This window comes from Podarcis bocagei (genome assembly GCF_964188305.1).
Source record: "Podarcis bocagei genome assembly, chromosome: 9".
NCBI classification, from domain to species: Eukaryota; Metazoa; Chordata; class Lepidosauria; order Squamata; family Lacertidae; genus Podarcis; species Podarcis bocagei.
Window position 1 is genome coordinate 58,670,161 of NC_138134.1, and position 26,361 is coordinate 58,696,521.

General features: G+C 42.7%; 1 protein-coding gene across 1 annotated transcript in view; it reads right to left on the reverse strand.

Moving 5' to 3' along the window:
* BANK1 (B cell scaffold protein with ankyrin repeats 1) overlaps nt 1-26,361 on the reverse strand; it is a 172,828-nt gene that overhangs the window by 105,704 nt on the left and 40,763 nt on the right. Inside the window, exons 3-6 of the mRNA XM_081209344.1 lie at nt 12,485-12,612; nt 11,921-12,059; nt 7,852-7,994; nt 906-1,029 (exon numbers count right to left, since the gene is read on the reverse strand). Coding sequence (XP_081065470.1) covers nt 906-1,029; nt 7,852-7,994; nt 11,921-12,059; nt 12,485-12,612 — 534 coding nt within the window. The remainder of the gene's footprint in view (nt 1-905; nt 1,030-7,851; nt 7,995-11,920; nt 12,060-12,484; nt 12,613-26,361) is intronic.

Consider the following 26,361-nt stretch of genomic DNA (forward strand, 5'->3'; position numbering starts at 1 on the left):
ACCCTGTTCAGTCGACAGTAACTAGCAGTGACTCTTCAGGGTTTCAGACAGGGACGTTCTCAATCCAGCTACGATCCCTATCTCTTCTAAAACAAAGTGGCTCCAGACACTATCCATCGTGAAATTGAACCACACAATGCTTCTTACCTTTGGGATAGTTTAAAACTTGGAGCACAATGGGCGCTCAAGAAGTTGGTTGGGTGTTTGCTAGGAGCACAGAATGCAAGGGTGAGGGACCAGTGGCCCTCCAGATCCTGCTGGATTCCAATTCCCATCATCCCTGACCACTGGCTGGGGCTGATGGGACTTGTAGCTTAACAGCATCTGGAGGACCATAGTTTCCTCATCCCTGACACAGCATCGGGCTTAAATGAGACACAATTGTCACTCTCATTGTGACATCCAGTCACCCGTCACTTTCCAAAGACACAGGCATGCTCAGAACATGCCTCCCCCAATAGAATTTCTTAGCTCATTATACGTATTGATTTAGTAGTGATTATGAATCCCCTGCCCATGAGAAACCACCATACATTCAACTTTTAGCTCAACCTGCAACAAAATGCCACACTGAGGAGCTCTCTTGTTCAGCCATCCAACCAGCCCTGTCCTTTTCCAGAATTCACCAATTCATTCTCCCCCTTTCCTTCTCTGTTTCCCCTCAAGAGAGCACTCCATGACCTTTGGCAACTGAGCATGTTCAGTCTTCATTGGCTTGTTTTTTATCTCTCTCTCTCCCCCTACCCCCCTCCTGTAGTCTTGCTAAGACTTTCTCCTTCTGCATGGATGCTTTGGGCTACATACAGATCAGAAAGTAAGTTCATTATTACTGTATCTGAATGGCCACCCTAAGAAAGGTCTTCTTTGGCAACCAAAGAGTGTAAGGAACTATATACAATACGTACCAGTCTGTCGATGATGATCCATGACTTCATTTGGAAAGGCGCTGAAATTGTGAGAAATGATTGGACTTTTCAGTAATAATGTGAGAAGATTATCCACTTTCTCAGCAGAGGAAAACTTGGAAGCCTGTGTGGGGAGGAGGAGAGAAGAAAGCAGAATAACACGAGGGAAGGTGCACATTCATTTTATCATCCAAAAGCAATATACTGAACAACAACAAGTTCATTTGGGGCATTTTACATCACTGAGGCTGGAAACAGTCAAAGGTTTTTAAGACAGTTGAAGGTGGTTTGGGAAGACGGATAATTTCCTAGATGGGTTTCAGGGATTACAATGGGTGGAAGATCACAGAGGCCAATTTCGAGAAAATGTTTCTGCTTGTGAAGGACCTTCTGGTTACTAAAGCAGCAGCTGCAATCTTCCATGGAAGAGGTCTTCTGATGCTGAGCCACCCACGCAAGTAGACGTCTCCGCTTCTGAAGGCTGCTCAGTGTCTGAATGGGTTCCTACTTCTTTTGAATGGTTTTGCTCCTTTCAAGAACAGTACGAAATCCTGCCAAGCTTGCTTCCAGAGATGACAGTGGGATAAGTGGCTGCACTCTTATTATTATTAATTAAATTTGTATACCGCCCTTCATCCATAGATCTCGGGGCTGTTCACAGCAGAAAAATGCAAGACAAAAACACAAAATACATAATGAAAATGAAAGCAGAACAATAATCCCCTCCCACAAACACATTTCAAAGCGTGTAGGATACCAATCATCCAAAGGTCTGGTTGAAGAGGAATGATTACATCTGGCCCCTAAAGGTGTACAATGAAGATGCCAGCTGAATCTCTCTGGAGAGAGCATTCCACACTCAGGGAGCCACTGCAGAAAAGGCCCGTTGCCACTCTCTGGACCTCGTGTAGAGGATGCACACAACAAAAGGCCTCAGATTATGATATCCACATCCAGAGAGGTTCATAGGGAGAGGTGATCCTTGAGGTATTGCAGCCCTGAGACATTTAAACCATAATAATAATAATAATAATAATAATAATAATAATAATAATAATAATAATAATTTTATTTATGCCCTGCCCTCCCCAGTCAAGACCAGGCTCAGGGTGGCTAACACCAGGTATAAAACAATTGATTAAAATACAACTTAAAAACAAGATTAAAATACAACATTAAAATGCAGCCTCATTTCAGTAGAAACTCAAATAAAAACTTTTTGGGGATGAAAACGTCAGCGCTCTCCACTGCAACATCTCCACCATTATCACTTTCAGCTCTGTACACCTGGATGCTCTCATTGGAGACCTGTCTCTGGATGCTCCTGCCTTGAAGTGAGTGATCACCAGGGAGAGGCTTTCTTGGTAGTGGCGCCACAATTTGTCCAACTCCTTCCCGTTATTTGTTGGCACGGTATGGAGTTGGGTGGCATTTAGGTGCCAGGCAAAGTTGTATTTTCCAAGGGCATTTAAAACAGCTTTTAATAGTTTACTGGCTCCTGCAGTTTTATTACTGCCATTATGCTGTTGCTGTTTGGTGGTGTTTTATTGCTTGATTACGTATATTTTATTGTTTTAATCTGATGCCTTAAGAATCTAACCCAAAAGTTAGGGTAGAATTATTGCATTAAAGAAAGGAAATTACTCTAATTACACGAATTGGCTCTGAAAGGTCTGCATTGTTCTCTGTTTGCTGTCTTGAACTGTGCAAAGGCTGTGTCTCAGAGACCCTGGGCAATGTCATTTTCCAGGGTGCCTAAGATTTTATCTAGTATGGATGTCAAGTGCCAAGGAAACTAACTCTCCCAGCCTTTTTGGATCTGACAACTGCATCCTAAGTACAATGAGCCCTCAGGCATATGGTTCACAGTTCGAGTTGGAGAAAATACTTGGGAAGGATTGATGCTTGACTTGCAAACTATGCTATTATAAATTGGGCATAAAAAGCTGCCTTCTACCTTGTCAGGATATTTGGCAACATCGATGGCTAATACATTTTCTGCTTTAAACATTTTCTAAAATCCAAAGAAAGCTCATCTTCTGTCCCTTAATTCTGGGGTTTAAAATTATTAATGCAATAACGATTTTACGAGGTGAGTAAACTCTGGAAGTTCCATTTTGCTTTCAGTTTATGGCAATGTACTTTTTAGCAGAATAATAGTGTCCTTAAAAATGTACGGTTGAAAGGAATTTACTACTGCCCTTAACCAAGTGCTAATAATGTAATGCATCATTTTTTATTAATCCTTTTGTTATGAACGTAATGCCTTAGGCGGCAGACATGGCAGATTTGTCACAGGAAAATGAGACTGTCTGAATTACAAACACAGCTATTATTTTTGTTCTTGCTTTGCAATTACGATATAGACATGTCAAGTGTACGCAGACTGGCCACTGTGGGACAAATGATATTTCAGGTCCTTTCCTCTCTTACAATAGATTTTCTTTTCCCATTACATGACATTGGCAGAGGCAGCCTGTGCACTACAGAAGCTTTATTCTCTATTATATGGTATGGCTGCACTCCTGAAACGTAGAATAAGATATCTGGATGGCAAATCGTTTGCTGGATCAAACAGCTGCATGTGATTTGATTTATTGCTTTATAAAACAATTTGCACCACTTAATAAATTTTTTTAAAAAAACCCAAGCAGTTTGCATCAAAACAATACAAATGCAACAATATTCAATACAATTCGCTAAAATTAGATAAAAACAAAACACAACTGTTTCAAATAAAATTTATGAGTATAGCACACAAAAGCAGACATGCAGTAAGTTGACTGCATATGACCATTCATTGTTTTGCAAGAAGAGGATGGGACGGTGAGGTTGTTGACTAGATTTGCTGTTGTGTTACAATGATCCCTCCCTGCCCAATCAGGGGTGCTTTGCTTATGATGTGGGTCATTCACACAGAGACAATGGCTTGAAACCTTAGTTTCCTATCCCAATTAAACAAGGCTTATAGTAAATCTGCCTGGAAACAGATAGCAACTTGATGATTTACAACAGTACTGTAAACGGGGGGGGGGGGGGGATAATGATATGAATTCGGTATCAAGCCACCGTCAGGAGAAACAAAACCAAGGTTATTTTCACAAATTGCCATACTAGGCCAAAATCACACAAATTTGCGTGTTCAGACCCAGACACCTCCCCCCTAAATAAAGTCACACTTGACTCAAAATTTTGTTTTGGTTTTTGGCAGAATTTAGGCCACAACTTTATTGATTACAGAAGGTGAGTGGTTGCATAGGCTCTGGTTCGACTAGCTCCCTGCACCCTTGCAGGCAGCACTGACCCAGAGCACCAGCATAGATCAGCCAAGGGTGAACAGCTGGGTAGGCGAAAAGCCGGGAGCAGACTATGTTCACCTCCCAGATGCCCCCCTGGACTCAAGCACGGGCACAACCCCCTCTCAGGGGTTGACCAAACCAGTTGAGTCACTGGATTCCTTTAACGGAATACCCTTCACAAAGGGATGGCGAGACCATTCTCCCATCCCTATCCCCTGAACCAGTGCCTATCCACAACCTTACAAGTTGTGACAATTTGCTACACGGCAGGCGAAACCCAAATGGCAACAGCCAATCAGCCAAGTGGGGAAATTCCTGCCGTGCCCCTGTCCCAACGACAGACGACACATGAGGGCATAGCAAGGTCAATCACAAAATGCCCTAAAAGGAGGGAGAGGTGGGCGGTGTTCCGAATGCACGAGCCAAAAGAGAAGCTCTGGGTCATGTGCATGGGTATATATAGGTCCCTTGATCTGTTTAGACTGTGCTCCATTGGCCAGATTGAACCCAACATTGAGGGACCTACCAATCGGGTGTTGTGGCTAACCAATCTTACCCACCCACAACATAGGTAATCAGTCTCCAGGTCTCACCGCAACACGTGCCCTCTTTTAGGGAGGACACAATTTAACAAACTGCAAACTGCAACAGACCGAGTGATCAAAAGATGAACAGATACAGTGGTGCCTCGCAAGACGAAAAGAATCCGTTCCGTGATTCTCTTCGTTTAGCAGTTTTTTCGTCTTGCAAAGCAAGCCCATTGACAGATTAGAGGATTAGGGCTATTAGCGGCTTTTAGCGGCTTTTAGCGGCTTTTAGCGGCTTTTAGCGGCTTTTAGCGGCTTATCAGCTTATCGGATCAGCTGATAAGCGGCTTAGCGGCTTAGAAAAAGGGGGGGAAAGGAAAAAACCCCCGCAGGAACTCGCAAGACATTTTCGTCTTGCGAAGCAAGCCCATAGGAAATTCGTTTTGCGAAGCACCTCCAAAACGGAAAACTCTTTCGTCTAGCGAGTTTTCCGTCTTGCGAGGCATTCGTCTTGCGGGGCACCACTGTACTGAACAGCAAACTACATTCCTATTCACAGCACATTGCAGTAGTCTTATTGTGTAGCTGTCTACATATGGACCACCATGGGAAGGTTACTCCTATGCAAGAATGGTCTTAGTTGGCGCAGCAACTTAAGTTGGTAATAGGTTACCTGGGCCTCTAGTAATGACAATGGATCTAGGAGCACCCGCATACTATGACCTACTCCTTCAGTGGAATCCTGTCAGGAGCTGGTACACATCATATATATGCATTGTAAGTGAATGTTTTTCACTGAAAACATATATTAATTAGTTGGACTTGGCCAATCTATCAATCGTAGATTTCAGATGTGAATTCTGTGACACTGGAACTGCCTGCTAAGGATGAACTTTCAGCTGAGACCATTTTAGTATAAGGCAGATTTCCCTAGTCTGGTTCCCCCCAGGTATTTTAGACTGCGATTCCCATCAATTCCACCCAGCACAGCTGACTCAAAAATGATAGCAATTGTAGTCCAAAATATCTGGAGGGGACCAGGTTGGGTAAGGCAGGTGTGAACATTTCCTTATGCACTGACTAAGAATGACACAAAGATTTTCAAGAAAACTAACAAGCACATCAAATCCATGCACCCAGATTCTCCTCAACTAGACAAGCAGAACATTTTTTAAAAAAGAATGACACTGTTATCCATCTTTCCACATCAGAGTCCTTGAAGTGTACATGTATTTGGAAAATCATGTCACAATATTATATGTCTAATGACGTTAAACATATTTATTTCAGAAGGTCAGAAACAGTAGGCGATTTAGTGAGCCAGCAAAAAAAGGGAACGTTTTAAGATGCCAAATGTATCTGATCCACAGCAAAAAAATAAAAATAAAACAAATCATGTTCCAAAGTTGGTCAGAGCATAATGGGAAGATGGTGAAAAGTGATGAATTAGCTGTGCATGAGGTAAATGCTGGTGGAAGAAAGAAATGCTGCCGGCTTGGCATCCATAAGCCACGCAGGCACTGAAGTATGACTCTGCTGATCCCTGCTAGTTCAGATGGCAGATTTGGGACTAGCAGGATCAGTGTGGGCAGCATAGTCCTAAGTTTGAACTGCAGGTAAAGCCTTCTGTGCCATTCAGTAAGCTCATACTGGCAGTATTTCTCTGCCTACAATGCTGCCTGGACAAGCCACAAGTTGGCTTTTCTCAAATAGGACTATGGGCAAAAAGACAACAGAGTCAGCATTATGAAAGCAGCCGAGCGACCCGATGCTCTCCAGAAGTCTGATGTCAGACTGCTATATTATTTTAAGGAAATGATGCTCCACTCCTCTTTATCATAATCTTTCAAGCTGACATGCAAAACTACTACACAGTGATTCAATAATGATGTCAACCTCAATCTACATTCTCCAAAGGGCAGTCAGCAAATTTTGCACACAGTGCCACTTGAAGCACTGATAACGCCAGCCTTGGTATGGGAAAGAAAGTTAGCATCCAGTTGCTTATCAGTAGGGGAAGAGGTGAGGCATCAGGGAAGTCAGCACAGTGCAAATGCATCGGCAGGAGACCACATTGGCTCTGCCAGTGTGTTTGCACTGCACTGACTGTGCTGCCTTCTGAAGCCACCCTCTTTCCCTCCCAGTAAGCAACAGTGACCCATCTGCTGAGAAGCTAGCATAGCAGCTCCACACCATTCAGAGAGCCACTTGTGATCCACTGACCACAGGGATATCAAAGAGCTTTGGGATTGTGGATATTCTTTTTTTCTAAGCTTCAAGAATTGGCCCTTTTCAACAGCTTGGGTGGTATCTGTGCTTTAGCTTCGGGACTCTGGATTATCAGGTGCAACAACAACAACAAAAATCACCACATAGGTGGGCGCATTGGGTATAGCAGAGGCTGCCAACATCTTGCCATCCAGAAGTGTTAAATGCATTATTTATATCCAACATTATTTATATCCAACATTTTGGTCCAGAGCTCCTTCTAGACTTAGAATAGGGAGTCAAATCCTTGCTCAGTCTAGAAACTCACTGAGTGACCTCAAGACAGTCATTCCCCCTCAGTCTAATCTGTCAAACAGAATTGTTGCAAAAAAATACAGTGGTGGTGGCAGCAAGTTGTATGTGAAGAGAACCCAACAATTGTTGTGCTGAGCTACTGGAGAGGGAAGGAAGGATAGCAATTTAATAAATAAAACAAACAAGAAGTGTGGGTTCTACGTACACACTTTCAGAAGGATAAGCCGTATTCTTGCTGTTATGCCAAGGTTGTGATTGATTTTAGTTCTTAAACCGATTGCTTATTATAAGTAAGCACTGTTGAGTCAGGAGGAACAAATGTTTCAAATCTGGGAAGCATCCTGCATGTTTATAGCATTGGACAGACAGCATCAAACAGCAGCAAAGCAACAACAATATTTTTTTTGTTGGCGAGATGTTATGCCTAGGCCTGTTATCAACTGGTTTCATCACTGTGGCTTCTTATTGATCCATTCTCATTATTCTTATTAGATCAATGTATGGCATTTACAACACAATGTACATTCTCTTATCTCATATTGGCACATCTCCTCCCACCTTCCTTTTATTAACTTTTAACACTGCAATCATCCTTACCTGACAAGCAAAGACTATTGGATCAGCCACTTTCTGAAGAATGCTTTCAATCTCCTCAACGGCTGTGTAGTATTCAATCTGTGTCGAAGCTTTAATGACTCCCTCACAGTAGACATTGACGTTTACAAAGCCAGCAGGAAAATCTTATAAAAGAGAAATAAAAAGCACAGAGGATAATAAGAGGACAGAGAAAAAGAGAAGGATCATCACCACCAACACTTTTCCACCCATCAAGTACAATGAATACAATTCCCTGGCAGGAGACATCTGGGTCATCCAAATTATCATACCCTCTGGCTTCACCTATTTAACCTTTATATGAATCTACGTGGTCAGTGAGTTGTCCCACAAGCAAGATACAGGCCATGTTCGCATCATACATTTAAAGCATTATGACGCTACTTTTGTACTCTTCCAATGATTCTGTCTGCCCAAGCATTCCAACTTGCCAGATGGAAAGATCCCCCTTTGCACTGTTTTGGAGAGTCTCTTGACCACCCCCCAGAACCAATTTTTTTGGGGGGGCTTAGGGGAAGGAAAGGGGTGCAAGCCCTGTTGCACAAGCAGAAGTCCTTGCGCTGCGCTTCTGCTGATGGGGTTTGTTAGGTGAACGCTGCCCTCTGTTTACAGGGAGAGGTTGCCAGACCTGTTGAGCCTCAACACCACTTCAACAGCATCCCACAGGAAATGTGAGCAGCACAGAAACAGAGAAAGTTTGGGAACCACGGTGATCTTATTTTTTGCTGCCTTTACACTTAGTACATAAAATGAGTCATAGTGACTCAAAGTGTAACGGGAAGTTTTCAATGTTTCATTATGTTTTTGTATACAGTGGTGCCCCGCAAGACGAATGCCTCACAAGACGGCAAACCCGCTAGACGAAAGGGTTTTCTGTTTTTGAGCTGCTTCGCAAGACGATTTTCCCTATGGGCTTGCTTTGCAAGACGAAAACGTCTTGCGAGTGTTCCAATTTTTTTCGCTCCCCCCCTTTTTCTAAGCCGCTAAGCCGCTAAGCCGCTAATAGCCTTTTAGCCACTAATCCGCTAAGCCTTTAATAGCCGCTAAGCCTTTAATAGCTGCTAAACCGCTAATAGCGCTAATCCGCTAAGCCGCTAATAGGGTTGCTTCGCAAGACGAAGAGACTCACGGAAAAAACCGCTAGACGAAGAGACTCACGGAACAGATTAATTTCGTCTTGCGAGGCACCACTGTATGCTGGAAGTCGCCCAGAGTGGCTAGGGCAACCCAGTCAGATGGGTGGGGTACAAATACCGGTATTATTACTACTGCTGCTGCTACTACTTCCTCCAAGAGTGCTGCTGCTTGTCAAGGGTGCTAAGAGTCCCCCATTCCCCATACAGAGTTTCCTGTGAAGAGGGATTGGAAATTGTAGGACTGAAAGGGGAATAAGGCCCTTCGAACAATTTTCAGTAGCCTTAATAAACTTCAGGTCCCAGAATTCCAAGGGGAAAGCCATGGTACTTTAAAGTGGTATCGTGCTGCTTTAAATGTATGGTGCAAATGTGGCCATAGTAAGGCAGCCTTCACAAACTCCAGATGTTTTGGACTATAGTCCTCCAGCCAGTCAGCTTATGCTTGCCAAGGCTGATGGAAGTTGTAGTTCAAAATGTCTGGAAGACACTGGTACCACTGGTACCTCGGGTTAAGAACTTAATTCGTTCTGGAGGTCCGTTCTTAAACTGAAACTGTTCTTAACCTGAGGTACCACTTTAGCTAATGGGGCCTCCCGCTGCCACCACGCCGCCGGAGCACGATTTCTGTTCTCATCCTGAAGCAAAGTTCTTAACCCGACGTACTATTTCTGGGTTAGCGGAGTCTGTAACCTGAAGCCTCTGTGACCCGAGGTACCACTGTATCACATTTTTTTTAGTGGTTTTATATACTGGATAGAGATCTAATACCTTATATTTTAGCTGTACTTATCGTTTGGTACAACAACTACAGGAATGTCAATCACATAACCTTGGCAGCATGCATGATTGCCTGAATATTTTGGGAGAGGAAAGCATCAATAAAACATCATTTTATTGTATATAGCCACAGGCTAACCTATAGCTCAGTGGTAGACCACATGCATGCAAAAGGTATCTCAATTCCTGGTATCTCCAGGTAGGGCTGGCAAGTATTCCAGTCTGAAAGCTGGGAGAGACAGTGCTAATCAGTATCTCCTGTAGAAAGCATGATAATGTTGATTTATTATTAAATCCATATCCCACCCTTCCTCCTAAAAGATCCCAGACTAATTATTAGGGGGCTGGGGGCAAGGATGCCAATAGATGCCTTGATCCCTTGCCATTAGATTTTATTCATCTGAGTCACTCACTATTACATTTAAGCGTAATTGACCTCTGCATACCAGATGCAAGGGTCAAACAGCAGGAGAGAACTGTTGCCTTCATACTATAAGTTTCCCAGAAGCACCTGGCTGGACTACAAGATGTACTTTTAATTCTGTCTAATAAGAGCTTCTTTGAGCAGTTGGCCACCTAACGTAGATGAAGTGTACCACCTATTTTCTTCAGTCAAATGTTTGGGAGGGTATCATCAATGATGCCAATAGGACTTCCCAAGACATGGTATGATTATTGGGCCCTCTGCCCTGCTCACAAAAGGCACGAATTTGCATAAAAATTATATATGTATTGCTCCATATGCAAATTAGAGCCCACTTTTGTGGATGGCATAAATCGGGGGTCGCACACAAGGAATAACATGTCTTAGAGACAGAATGGCAACAGATAGAGAAATATCATTTCCAGACCAGAAAAGCCTTGATCTGTTGACTTTCTGCCTGGCACATAAGCTGTTCAAGGTGCAAGAGGCTTTAAAACATGCAAGGAACTCAAGGCTCATGAGCTGCAAAGCAGTTGCACAGAAACTGGGGTGGAGTGGATCATGAGGATGAATGCGTTCTTTCATATCTCAAATCCAAGGACAGCCCAAAGCATTTTGCTGCCTGGGGTGAAGGAAAAATATGATGCCACACATCCTTCCCTGTACAGAAACTGACCAGATTAGTTTCTTCAACACTGGTGACAGGGCAGTGTTCTCCTCTGCACTTGAGGGCAGCAGTCTGTTTTAGGGGACATGCTGTCTGGGGTGGCTGCCTCATGGTGTCTAACAGTAGGGCTGGCCCTGCTGAAGTTCAAGCACTGGTAGCATTTTGAATTTCTCTTTTGAGGGAGAGGGTTATCATTGTTTGGGAAGAGAAGTACAAATGGTGCAAGGCTATTAAACACCAAAGGAAGAAAAATGGTTGAAGATTTCAGTATGAATAATTGTCAGGCAAAAGACCAGAAAGGGGTGGGGCGATACCCATGCAACTCTCTGTAAAGCAAGAGAACATATTGCTAAGATTCATATAGTAATAAGAGAATATGTGCACCCACATTTTATAGAGGGAATAGATTGAGAATAGCAGTCTGTGACTAATCAATGACATTTTAAAAGACTGCCACCTGCCATTTTATCACACATAAACAACCCAATAAATCCAGTTTCTCATAAGCCCTGTGTTTTTATGTCTGTGCATTAATAAAATAGCACCATGCATTCAAAACTCATGGATCAGGATCACCACAAAGTGGTGCTTTGAAATTGGTAGAAATTGGTGTTTTATTCTTTTAATTTGCTTTATGATGTGAAACAGCTATACACCTTTTCAAGGTAGTATTCAAACACAAAAATGAATAAATATATGCTGTGTTCTGATTGGAAGTAAAAATCTGTGTCAAAAGGCCAGTGAAGAGAGGAGGACTAGAAGGTGGTTCTCACCTGATCTCAGGTTGGTTGCATCCCTGCTGAGGGAGATAGTGACAGACTCTGCCGGTGCATTTGCACTGCACCAACCTTACCACTGCCTCCCCACCCCCTCCACCTCCCAGTAAACAGCAGTAACCAGAGGTGACATGAGCACTACCTCCTTAGTACATCGTCTAACACTACTCACTCACTTGCCTCTTGAGTCAGAATTTTACCTCCAGTGAGCTATTGGAAAGGAGACAAGAACTATAGTTTTATATGAAATACCCCTGCCCCCATTTCTTACCTAAAGCTTTCATATACCTGACCTTCTGACTCCAAAAGTGTGGCTCAGTCCTGATCCATTTGTTCTCTGTCACAAATTCAATCACCACTGAGTCATCAGGAACTTCGTCTCTCAAAAGAACGAAAATTTCTCCAGGATTCTACAAAGTAACAGTTACATCCAATTAGCCTTTCACATCAGGAAATGAAAACCAAACCAATGGGAAATGACAAATTCTCATTGTGGGTTTTCATGTACGTCGCTTGAAACATTACCAGGAGGCATGTTTTGTCTGGATACATAAGGGTATAAAAATGTTGACAACCTACTTCACCACAGGATGAAGATGGGACTGACAATGGGTACTGGTGGAAGCAATGGAGGCTAGTCCATTATGGCAAATGGGGCATTGTTCTACCAATCTGCCCTCAGATGGCTCCCACTTGCTATCTTCTTCCATAGAACCATCATCCCCAGCCACCACTGCTATACACTGAGCCACTCTTGGGATAGATACATTTGAAGGGTGGTGCTTTTACCCCTCTTTTAAAAATAAAAATAAATCAGCAAATGGATAGGTCTTACCTCACATGATATCCTTGTTGGCAACAGTAAGACTGCTGGGCTTTCTAATGTTTCAGAGGTCGCCTCAGTTTCCACACGGTGGTTTTCTAGCTTTAAGCTCCTTTTTAAATCCAAAGACAAGGCCTCATCTGCCAAAGAAATTACACTAAGTTCAGAGGAGGGCAACAAAGATGGACAGCGGCAAGAAAACAAATCTTGCAAGGAACAGTTGAAGGAACTAGGTATTGTTTAGCTGGGAGAAGGGAAAGGGCAGTTTAAGGCTTAATAAATGTATAACCTGCTTTATGAGGGGATTTCCCCCCCCCCATAAAGTAGCAAATAAAATAATGCAACCAATTCAAATATAAGTTTTAAGGATTTACAACATCCAATCAATTACTCACCTTAAAAGGCCACCACAAAGCAGTAACAATCCAGCATAATCCATGTACTATAAGCAACTATAAGCAAACCAGCAGTTTGTGCTCCTTCTGAGGTAGTTTGTTTACCTTTGGTCCCCACCCTGCACTCAACTCTCACCTGTGGCTCCTAGAAGCTGTCAGCATGTGACAGAGGCCACAGCTTTTGACTGACTGACTAAACCAGGTGAGGATAGCCAATGGGTCTCAAACCCTCGGTGAGTTGGGGACTTCCCCTGCCTGTGAAGACAAGCTCTGGTGGACTGAACAGACAAGACCAATGGTGGGTCTCACAGTCCACAAGATGGTTTTTGCATGCGCTGTAGAGAGAGGTGAGGGGCAGATGGGGCCTTGGGAACATTTAGGGAACTAGCCTAGTCCCCTAGTCCACTGACCACATGCCACTGCTGTGGAATCTGCTTGAAAAGGTGAATTCCATAGATGTGGGCTGTGTTCATATACCCACCGGACACACTTGGAGCCCTCTTCAAATATCTGTAATATTTGTCACTTAGAACAGAACAAGCACTTGTTTTCTGCCACCTAAGAGGGCAGGATTGCACCTCATGGGCTTAAGTTACAGGAGCAGTTTGACAATGGAACCAATTACTTTGAGGGATGGTGGGTTTTCCACGAGTCAAGTCTCCCCAATTCATTCGTTCATCCATTCATTTTATTTGTATGGCACTTTTGCAAACACACAAAATCATGCTCAAAGTGGCTGACAACACAGAAACAGGGATGCTTTTAAAACAAATACTGCAAAAAGAATTTCATAATAACACAGCAAAACAATAACATAGCAACGAAAATAGTGACAATAGAAAATATAAGCCAAATAAAAAAAATTCCTTCCTGTAGCACCTTAAAGACCAACTAAGTTAGTTCTTGGTATAAGCTTTCGTGTGCATGCACACTTCTTCAGATACACTGAAACAGAAGTTGCCAGATCCTTCTATATATTGAGAAGGTGGGGAGGGGTATTACTCAGAAGGGTGGTGGGAATCGGAGATTGGCAGATAGCTGAGATGAGCCTGTTGACGACTCTTAATGACTGTAATAGGTCTTACAGGAAAAGGCAAGAGGTGAGGAGGTGAGAGATGGCTTAGTCATGTATAATGAGATAAGAATCCAATGTCTCTGTTCAGACCAGGTCTCTCCATTGTTTTAAGTTTGGTAATGAGTTGTAATTCAGCAGCTTCTCTTTCCAGTCTATTTCTGAAATTCCTTTGTAGTAAAACAGCTACTTTGAGATCTTGTATAGAATGTCCTGGGAGATTGAAGTGTTCTCCTACTGGTTTCTCTGTTTTGTGATTCTTGATGTCAGATTTATGTCCGTTTATTCTTTGGCGTAAGGTTTGGCCTGTTTGTCCAATATAGAGAGCTGAAGGACACTGTTGGCATTTGATGGCATACACAATGTTAGACGATGAGCAATTAAATAGTCCCGAGATGGTATGTGTGATGTTGTTGGGGCCAGTAATGGTGTTGTCCGGGTGTATGTGGCAGCAAAGTTGGCATCTGGGTTTATTGCAGGCTCTGGTGCCAGTGTCCGTGTTAAGTCTGGTTGTAGTATTATTGTGGGTTAGGAGTTGTTTAAGATTGGGTGGCTGTCTGTAGGCAATGAAAGGTCTTCCTCCCAGAGCTTGAGAAAGAGAACTGTCATTGTCCAGGAGAGGTTGTAGATCTCTGATGATGCGTTGAACTGTTTTAACTTGGGAGCTGTATGTGATGACTAGTGGTGTTCTGTTATTTTCTTTTTTGGGTCTGTCTTGCAGCAAGTTCTCTCTGGGTATCAGTCTGGCTCTGTTGATCTGTTGTCTAACTTCATCTGCTGGGTATTTTAGTTCTGAAAAGGTTTGCTGTAGATCTTACTAAATGCAAGAACCTGGACATTATACCCAAGGGTCTTAGAATTAAGAACCCTCTACAATCCACATATCCCACTGAATATGCAAGAAAACTATGCAACACTTTCTCTAAGAAGCTGCTCAAACATCTGATCAGCGTTCTCTACTCTAAACAGAAGCTAATAAAGGAGGAACTCCTTGTATTAGACAACTCTATCAGGAACCACCAAGCTTGGCAAGAATTCCAAAAGGAAAAACAAAACATTTACCACTCTCAACTGGAGCTACTGAAAAAACAGAAAAACAAGAAACTCTCTAACCTTTCCAACCTACAGGCTACTAATCAAAACAAGATCAACAATATTGTCAATCTCTCACAGCAAGCACTCAGCCCAGCCGAGGAATCAGTCCTTTCACGTGGACTGTCATTCTGCCCTGCCAAATCCCCACACATGATCCAGTTCTACGGGGACTTGGAAGCATTTTTCCGCCGTTTACGCCTGAAGGAGTATTTTCAACACACACAACAACAAGACAAATCAGAACAAACAACAACTTCACAACACAACACCTCTCAACCCACTGGAGAACAACAACCACCCTCCCAACAGAACACTGACCACCAACTACCACTGAAAAAGTGTTACACAAAAAGGGACTCCACATGGACCCCTCCTGATGGACGCAATACCACACTGGACTTGTACATTGACTGCTTCCGCCACAGAATCCAAACAGATGTAACCAGAAAACACCATCGCTTACAACAAAATCTAAACCATGCTGAAAGGAGAGCCATAGATAATCTCAGAAACAACCCAAACATTATAATTAAAGAAGCAGACAAAGGGGGAGCTGTCGTCATCATGAACAAAACTGACTACATTCAGGAGGCTCACAGACAACTTTCCAATACCGCCTTTTACACAAAATTGGACTCAGACCCCACACAAGAATACAAGAAAGAACTGAACAAGATTGTTAAGGAGCTACCCCCACACATCCAAGAACAGATCCTCACCAACACACCAACAGAACCTCGACCAGGAACTTTCTATCTTCTACCTAAAATACACAAACCAGGAAATCCAGGACGCCCCATCATTTCAGGTATTGGCACTATTACAGTGGGTGTCTCCGGTTATATGGACTCTGTTCTGAAACCATATGCCATCAGTGCTCCCAGCTATGTACGTGACACCACAGATTTTCTGAGGAAAATACAATCTTTAAATAATCTTCCCAACAATACTATACTAGCTACTATGGACGTGGAATCTCTGTACACCAACATCCCACACAACGATGGTTTACAAGCTATAAGGAACACCATTTCAGATAAAACCACAGCGGACCTTGCCACCAAACTCTGCCAATTTGTCCTTACCCACAACAACTTCAAATTTGGTGATGACCTGTTCCTTCAGATCAGCGGCACAGCAATGGGCACCCGCATGGCCCCACAGTATGCCAACATCTTCATGGCAGATTTAGAACAACGTTTCCTAAACTCCTACCCACTCAAACCTCTCTTGTACCTGCGATACATTGACGATATTTTTATCATCTGGACACATGGTCAACAGACCCTGGACACCTTTCACCAGAAATTCAATGATTTTCACCCCACAATCAACCTTACAATGAATCAATCTATGCAAGAAATACATTTTTTGGACACTACTATAAAAATACAGGATGGACGCATAGACACCACCTTATACCGTAAACCAACTGACCGACAAACATATCTACATGCCTCTAGCTACCATCCCAAACATACCAAACAGTCCATTGTATATAGCCAGGCACTACGTTACAGCCGCATCTGTTCCAATTCTACAGACAGAGACTCTCACCTAAGAGATCTACAGCAAACCTTTTCAGAACTAAAATACCCAGCAGATGAAGTTAGACAACAGATCAACAGAGCCAGACTGATACCCAGAGAGAACTTGCTGCAAGACAGACCCAAAAAAGAAAATAACAGAACACCACTAGTCATCACATACAGCTCCCAAGTTAAAACAGTTCAACGCATCATCAGAGATCTACAACCTCTCCTGGACAATGACAGTTCTCTTTCTCAAGCTCTGGGAGGAAGACCTTTCATTGCCTACAGACAGCCACCCAATCTTAAACAACTCCTAACCCACAATAATACTACAACCAGACTTAACACGGACACTGGCACCAGAGCCTGCAATAAACCCAGATGCCAACTTTGCTGCCACATACACCCGGACAACACCATTACTGGCCCCAACAACATCACACATACCATCTCGGGACTATTTAATTGCTCATCGTCTAACATTGTGTATGCCATCAAATGCCAACAGTGTCCTTCAGCTCTCTATATTGGACAAACAGGCCAAACCTTACGCCAAAGAATAAACGGACATAAATCTGACATCAAGAATCACAAAACAGAGAAACCAGTAGGAGAACACTTCAATCTCCCAGGACATTCTATACAAGATCTCAAAGTAGCTGTTTTACTACAAAGGAATTTCAGAAATAGACTGGAAAGAGAAGCTGCTGAATTACAACTCATTACCAAACTTAAAACAATGGAGAGACCTGGTCTGAACAGAGACATTGGATTCTTATCTCATTATACATGACTAAGCCATCTCTCACCTCCTCACCCCTTGCCTTTTCCTGTAAGACCTATTACAGTCATTAAGAGTCGTCAACAGGCTCATCTCAGCTATCTGCCAATCTCCGATTCCCACCACCCTTCTGAGTAATACCCCTCCCCACCTTCTCAATATATAGAAGGATCTGGCAACTTCTGTTTCAGTGTATCTGAAGAAGTGTGCATGCACACGAAAGCTTATACCAAGAACTAACTTAGTTGGTCTTTAAGGTGCTACAGGAAGGAATTTTTTTTATTTGGACTATGGCAGACCAACACGGCTACCCATCTGTAACAGAAAATATAAGAACATACCCAAAAATCATATTGCAAATCAAAAGAGAGCAAGTACATCGCTGTACCGGAACCCTCTCGATTAGGAAAACTTTAGGAAAATGATTTAATATTTCAGAATATTAAAGTTAATGCTAATTATATCATTTTTAAAAAGTTGCTTGCAAAGCATTAAAAATGAGCTTGGCTATTTGGCAAGGTCAAGAGTGCTTCTTAAATTTTCACAGCAGAACAATTTCTCATTGTTGTTGTTAATGTTATATTTGTTTACATAAGAGGTGCATATTCTGCTCTTCAGATGAAAAAGAAAATACCAGAGTGGCTAACATAATTAAAATGCTAGAATAACAATAAATACATAGAAAAGAGCACAAAGCAATATAAAAAGGATTAGCATAAAGAATCATCAACCCTAAAATTATTGGTGTTGAGAGTTTTGTTGTTGTTGTTTCATCGTTTAGTCGTGTCCAACTCTTCATGACCCCATGAACCAGAGCACGCCAGGCATTCCTATCTTCCACTGTCTCCTGCAGTTTGGTCAAACTCATGCTGATAGCTTCGAGAACACTGTCCAACCATCTCGTCCTCTGTTGTCTCCTTCTCCTTGTGCCCTCCATCTTTTCCAACATCAGGGTCTTTTCCAGGGAGTCTTCTCTTCTCATGAGGTGGCCAAAGTATTGGAGCCTCAGCTTCAGGATCTGTCCTTCCAGTGAGCACTCAGGGCTGATCACTACCTTCATTTCTTCCCCTTCTATTTGCCAGGAAGTGATGGACCCAGTGGCCATGATCTTAGTTTTGTTGATGTTGAGCTTCAGACCATATTTTGCACTCTCCTCTTTCACTCTCATTAAAGGGTTCTTTAATTCCTCCTCACTTTCTGCCATCAAGGTTGTGTCATTTCCTGCTTGGCAGGGGGTTGGACTCGATGGCCCTTGTGGTCTCTTCCAACTCTATGATTCTATGATTCTATGATTTGCATATCTGAGGTTGTTGATATTTCTTCCAGCAATCTTGATTCCGGCTTGGGATTCATCCAGCCCAGCCTTTCGCGTGATGAATTCTGCATATAAGTTAAATAAGCAGGGAGACAATATACAACCTTGTCGTACTCCTTTCCCAGTTTTGAACCAGTCAGTTGTTCCATATCCAGTTCTAACTGTAGCTTCTTGTCCCACATAGAGATTTCTCAGGAGACAGATGAGGTGATCAGGCACTCCCATTTCTTTAAGAACTTGCCATAGTTTGCTGTGGTCGACACAGTCAAAGGCTTTGTTGAGAGTATGTGTTTGGTTTTAGCAGTCTATGATGTCCCACAGACACTAGTTTCTGAACTGCAAATACCATGTTTCTTTACCTCTCCATCAGAGATGGGGGCCTGTGGTCCTCCATATGTTGTTGGACACCAGTTGCTAATAGAGCCAGGCAGTATAATCAATGGTCAATGATGCTGGGGAGCTCAGCTGGTAGATCATAAGACCCTTAATCTTAGGGTCACAGGTTTGAGCCCCACATTGGGCAAAAGATTTCTGCATTGCATGGGCTTGGAATAGATGACCCTTGTGATCCCCTTCCAGCTGTACCATTCGATGATTCTGTGAACATCTGGAGAGCCACATGTTCTCCATCCCAGTTCTGTTTTACACAGACTTCTTTGAAAGTGGCATTTTAATACCAGAGCTAAACGTTTCACAGCCATGCAGCTAAATAACTGTGGACTGTAGGAGATGCTTGTTTCTCTGGCCTTCATTACCACCATTTCTAAATGTAAATGAACAATAAAGCAATTTCTCACCTTCAGAGACGTTTCTAGCAAACAGACCACATAATTGCTTTGTTTTGTCATATAGCCAATGGCCTGTAAGCTTGTACCTGGTGGGAGGAGCACTTTGAATAATGGGGCCTTAAACGCAGGTCCTTTCTTTCAGGATTCAAACATCTGAACTCATTAGCAGTATCTAATGATGCTTAGACTGTGTTCTGAGCTGGAAACTAAATAGAAAAATCTATGGCCCAATCCCCTTGGGTATTTAAGGTACACTGCTGCTGAGAATTATAGTCGATCACAAAGGGTAATGCTCTCTCTGAGGCTGCTTTCTTTGGCATGCTTTTGACAAATATCTATTGCCATTCTTCGTGCCAAAAGAATTAATCTCCAGTTGCACTTTATATCTCAGCAATCAAATATTAGCCCAGTATCCATTACATACATTTACTGTAAGAGTGATGCATTTAATTGAGTATTGTGCTGAGGCTTTGAGTTTTATTTCAGCCTTTTGCCTTAATTCATATTACTCAGTACCTCGTTTCAGCCAGCCTTATGCAAAATCATTTGGACTGAATTTTTACTTCCAGTTCCGCATTTCCACCAGAGCAGATGAAACGGCTTCAAAATCGCACTGTTTATTTAATTAATGCTCACTACCCCAGCCTTTCTTCCAAGGAACCCAAGATGGCAGACATGGTCCTTCCCACCCCAGGCAAAGTTCTCCTCACAACAACCCTGTGAGGTAGGTTAAGCAGAGAGATAACAAATGGCCTAAGGCAGGGAAACTGGATGAGGTTGGCAGGCCGCATCCTGACACCTCACACACCCTGTTGGCCCTGTGAAACACCTGACATCACCATGATGCCCTTTTAAACAACATTCTCCAGCTTGGGTTTTGTTTGTTTGTTTTTATTTTAAAAAACCCAAATCCTGAAATGGAAAAATACAGCTACAAAATACCATTGGCAAAGCAACAGCAGTGAGTTCTTACCAGCTCAGTTAAGAGTGGCTGGTCTCAGAGGGACACCGCTTTGCTATATATAACTCTATGGTGACATAAAATTGCCTATGAGATGATTCTCACATTATTTATTGGAATTAAGCATCATAAATCCTCATCAGCATGATTAGAATGCCATTAACAGGTGTTTTTTCATCCCTCCTTGGCCCTAACAAATCAATTGCTTTCACATCTGCCTGCACCTTATATTTCCCCAAAGGATTCCAGAGATCGTATTGTTTTTCCATTTTCTTACTTGCATGCAGCTGACCCTCCCCTTCACCCTCCTGGCTTTGCACAATTCACTTTAGTCAATCACTCAGCATTGATTGTTGAGTCTGGAGCATTCCCCATCTATCTTTGTGTTATTGGATATATTGTTTACTTTCTGGCCATTTGTCTTGTCAAGGGCTTGTTCTGTTCTTTCTAGTACTGCTGTCTCACCTTTTCATTTAGGTGTTGTACCTCTGAGACAGTAAACTTTCATTCCTGATCTATGTGGTCAGCAATATGCCCCCTTCTTTTCTCTTGTGGATTCGGATGGGAGGATTTGTTTGTTTTGGTTTCCTCAGTTTCTCATTTTCAAATCTTGCATGAAGCTCTCCATATCATTCCTGCAGCAATTTGTGATTTTTACTTTTTTAAAAAAAGAACCTCATGAAAATTCAGAAGCATTTTAGTGCAAATTTCCTCGAATAAACATATCATTGTATGCCAGTTTGATTAATGTGCACATTTTTGCAAGCAATTTCCGCTAAATTAATGCATTTTGGTACGTTGCTTTCATGAATATATTCTTTTTTTGTGCACATAGCCCTCCCTAATGTATGCATTTTTGTAAACATTGGAGAATCACAAAACTGGGATAAGTGTGAGTTTCAAAGGATGGTTATGTTTCAGTTCTGATATAGTTTTGGAAATTACAAATGGGATACATTTGCCCCTAAATGCAGAGTAAATACAATTTATTCCCCATTCCTACTTGCAGCCCTAAATACTTAACATCTCCACCAGACTGTGCTTTCCATTCATCCCCAAAACTTTGATAGTTTATGAAGTCACCTTTACAATGTCTCTGCAAATATCTGAGCATGTTAATGTCACCCCTTTCTTCCTCCTGTGAAGTCAAGAGGAGGAGTTAGGAAGCTTCTGCTTTGACTTAATGATGGTGCCCTGTGCCCCCCGTTGAAATCTTGGCTCAAACATGAATTTATGAGGTTTTGAATTTATTATTGTTAGATTTACAGAGGAGGTGGGGGGGATCAGTGAGAGCATGATGACAGATAAGCAACAGTGATTCAGATTTACAGTAGAATAATGTCTGTGCATTTGCACAGTGCATATAATGTGCAAAGAAGTCTTTTGCAGTTAATCAGAATGTAAAGCACATCAGTGAAGTGAATGCAGCTTGTGAAAACATTATTTTAAAGTATTTATAAACCAATTAATATTTTTTTAAAAAATATTCTAAGCCATGTCCTTGAAATCTGATAACATATGTCACTCAATTTTCAAACCCGTTTTTGAATGATCACCTTAAAGACATGCTTTTCCCTTCAACCAAAAATGCCTTCCTTCCCATTTCCCCCATTTTTATATGTTGCTTTTCTGGAAAAAAAAGGGGAAAAAAAGCTCTGTCAGCTCAGGCAAGGATACTGCTGGACAGAGAGGAAGAAAATTAGAATCATAGAATCATAGAGTTGGAATAGACCACAAGGGCCATTGAGTCCAACCCCCTGCCAAGCAGGAAACACCATCAGAGCACTCCTGACATATGGTTGTCAAGCCTCTGCTTAAAGACCTCCAAAGAAGGAGACTCCACCACACCCCTTGGCAGCAAATTCCACTGTTGAACAGCTCTTACTGTCAGGAAGTTCTTCCTAATGTTTAGGTGGAATCTTCTTTCTTGTAGTTTGGATCCATTGCTCCGTGTCCGCTTCTCTGGAGCAGCAGAAAACAACCTTTCTCCCTCCTCTATATGACATCCTTTTATATATTTGAACATGGCTATCATATCACCCCTTAACCTCCTCTTCTCCAGGCTAAACATGCCCAGCTCCCTTAGCCGTTCCTCATAAGGCATTGTTTTCCTGGCAGAATCCCTAATCTGTCCTGATTTTCCAATGTCAGGAACAAACACTCCCCCAAACTGGAAGAGCTTGGAGAGAGAGGTGAAATCTCTATAGACCAAAGCAATTCCCTACTCCTGATGCTCAAGTCTGCCTTGATGCTGCACCACATACCCAGATGAACATTGCTGGGTGTGGAACAGCCACCCTGCTCTCCCACCCAGATCTCAGTGATATGGACCAGATCAGTCTCCATAAGCAAATCATGGATGAAGGAAGTCTTACTCAGAGCCAACCTGGCATTCAGCTATCGCAGTCGTAGACCTGGGGGCCAGCTGATGGGACAACTGCAATTTCCCAGATTGGAGGAGGGGCTGGCACATGACACAGTCACTAACTGCCTGTGGCATGTACCCTTTACTCAGCCGGCCCCACCTCCCAGTGAGCCAGTGTGGTGTAGTGGTTCAGAGCAGTGGACTCGTAATCTGGTGAACCGGATTCGATTCCCCGCTTCTCCACATGCAGCTGCTGGGTGGCCTTGGGCTAGTCACACTTCTCTGAAGTCTCAGCCCCACTCACCTCACAGGGTGTTTGTTGTGGGGGAGGAAGGGAAAGGAGATTGTTAGCCACTTTGAGACTCCTTAGGGTAGTGATAAAGCGGGATATCAAATCCAAACTCCTCCTCCTCCTCTTCTTCTCCCCTCCTCCTTCTTCTTCTTCTCCTCCCACACCATAACTCCCCTTGCCCAAAACACATACACCTCAACTGCTCAAAACTAAATCAGGACATCCCTGAGAGCACGGCACTCAAAAATGTCTGGCACTGTGTCCCGCCCCCGAAAGACTTTGGCATGTGATCTTGTGTGAGATCGCAGTGCTGAAAACCACACATTTTCGTTCGCCATGTGGAAGCGCATCCCGGAAGATGTGCATCCCAGTTTTCTGTGGCAACATGTTGGAGGGTACGAGGAAGGAGATCTTTTTCATGTCAGGCCCCCTGTTATGTACAAATTCACTATACACCGAGTGATAATGTAACTGTAAAATAAAATAAAAAAGCATTCGGAAGGTATGCAGCTCTAAAGCCTAACTGACTAGAATAATCCTAAATGCCATGCACTGATAAAGCCAAGTCTGATGGTTCCACATCTCAGGGATTATGTAAGAAGGCCTCCTGAAGAGCGAACTACCTGCAGTGTGTAAGAAGACACTGGCTTGTCCGAGGCTTCCTGCCACTAGATGGAGCAGCAGAGGCATCGTATGGCAACGAGAACTGTCCCATCGTCTTCCTTCCCTGCACCCATTCCCTTGTAAAGAAATATTACATTTCCCCTAGCTGGATCCCCCTGTCCATCAACGAACAGGAAGATAAGCCAGTTTTGCCACTCCAAAGAAATAAGAGGAGTAGGACACCAGCACTTTCGCTTAAAAACTACACATAATTCTGATGGGGAGCGGGGAGAACTAAGCTATTCACTTGCTCCTTCTGTTTCTGACAGCCCCGGGAGGAAAGGGTGGGTGGGCAGCAAAGGCGTGGGCGGCGGCACACAGGCATCTTGCCCCTGCACTGTTCCATATTCTGAAAACACCCATTCTCCTCTTTTTAGTTCTGACAAGATGCAAATGAAATGAAAGAAACACAAAAGCCTGAAAGCCGTTTTTACACTCTTGAGGCTGGAGAATTCAAGGCTTGCCCTGCTGGAGGATTTTTCTGGCAGGTGGGAGAGCACGGTTCATTTGCTTCCTCACTCTGCAGTCTTTTTCTCAGAGCAACGCTGAAGCTGGGGTGGGAGGCGTAGTGTGGGAAGTAAAAAAGAAGCATTATTATTATTTTTTAAAGAAAAGAATGTTTAATTATATGCTTCAATCTGAAGGGCTTGGGTGTGAATGAAAGGTGTAGCATCCACTTGGGTTGGGAGGGGGTGATTGGTTCCTTAATGAGCACCATCATTATACAGAATAGATTTAACTTTAAGAAAAGAAAAGAAACAACCTGAGACAATGTAGTATTAAGGAATCGATCAGGCTAAGGTAGGCAGAAAACAGAATAATTTCTGTAACTAAGATTTGAGGATAAATGCTGCCGGCTGCTGATTTGTTGGTTCATTGGTTGCTACTTTGAACTAGAAAATTGCACGGGAAAAGCAAGATATATTGCTGTTATGTACACATTTTTGTTGCAGCTGTGTTACATGTGCAGTAGTCTTCCATCCTCATAGGCTATTTGCTCACTTTGGCAGATGATGCCATCCACAAATGCATACAGAGCTGTCCTCTTTGTTGACATGAATATCCTGCACTTTTCAGGGTCTCTTTCTTGTCTAGGGAAGGGGGAATCTATCCATTTCAGTTTCTCTCTGTTTCTCATTTTCCCACTCTTAAATTCACTTCTCCACATTTCCACATCCATTTGTGATTTTTATTTTTTTAAAGTCCTCTTGAAAATTCACCCACATTTGATGTGGATTTCTCCTAATATTCACTTATCTGTGTGTTTTCTCTAATAAACGCATTTTTGCAAAGCAATGTCCCCGTATTGTAATGCATTTTGACAATGTTGCTTTCATAAATATATGCATTGTTATGCACACTTTCCCCCAGTATATGCATTTTTGTAGACATTACCTTGTTGGGGAACAGCAGTGAAAAGTTCAGAGAAGTGCACATTTTGAGAGATAGCTGTGTTTTGCTCTATGTATCTGGCAAATTAAGATAGCAGATAGCCCCCAATGAGCAAATGTGTTTCTTTTTTAAGGGACAGAAATGGGATTGACAGAGAAACCTGGGGCTCAGCCCCCTGGTCCAGCGTCTAACACACCACCTTTCGCTGAACTCAAAGAGCAGCAGCCCTAAATGTGACATGGAGTTAGGCATGCTTGATTTCAGTGATGGATAGAAAGTGACAATCTTTGAGCCAGAGTGCAGGCTCCATCTGCTACAGTGGTCCCACTATCACCCTCTGTGTTTGCAGTATAGACAAGTGGAAAACCAGTGTCAACTGAAGACTGGTGCACCTGTGGCCTGACTTCAGGGATTGAATGTGCATCCATCTCCCTGAAATGTGGTCCTGCAGGTGTGGTTGAAGTGCCGCTGTGCCAGTACATTGCTTCTGAGGACAAGTCCCAATAGCTGTGCCAGCACAATGTCAAATAAAACAGTGTTCACGATACATGCTACCGTGTCTTTCTGCCAACACAAAACGCTTAGGAATGGAGTGTTAGGCATATTGAAATGGTGTGATGACAGCTGATTTGAATATGTACGGTTGCTTCTCAGCGGCTCTGGAATAAGAATACTGGGCTCCTTTTCGTGCTTTGTCACGGTTGCTGGTTGATTCTGCTGGTGGGGGGAGACCATAATTCAATAGTGGAGTGCAGAAGGCTTCAGCCTCGAGCCTTGCTAGGGATGGGTGGATATGTCAACCTCAGTGTCTTATTTCTCCGATCTTAATTTCAGTTCCCATCATTTCCAACCAGTTTTTTAAAATATATTTTTTAAGCCTTAATAAGTGAAAATTCATCAGCATTTCAGTGCAAATTTCTCCATGCACACATGTTTTTGCAAAGCAATTCCCCTAAGGCAATGCATTCCTGCATGTTATTGTTTTTACCAATATATGAATTTACACACATTTGTGCACACATTACTTGGCTGCAGAACTGCACCGCAAAATTTGGAGCTGTGCAAATTTTGAACAATGGCTGTGTTTCAGTTTGTGCGTGACTTTGCAAAGTGCAAGTTAGGCAAGAGCACCTTGAAATGGGAACTGAATCAAATTTCTCCCCCCACCCCATCCTAATCCTTGATCTCATTAAAGTATGAGTGTGATGTGAAAAATAAGGGTAAGGTTACAGTTGTGA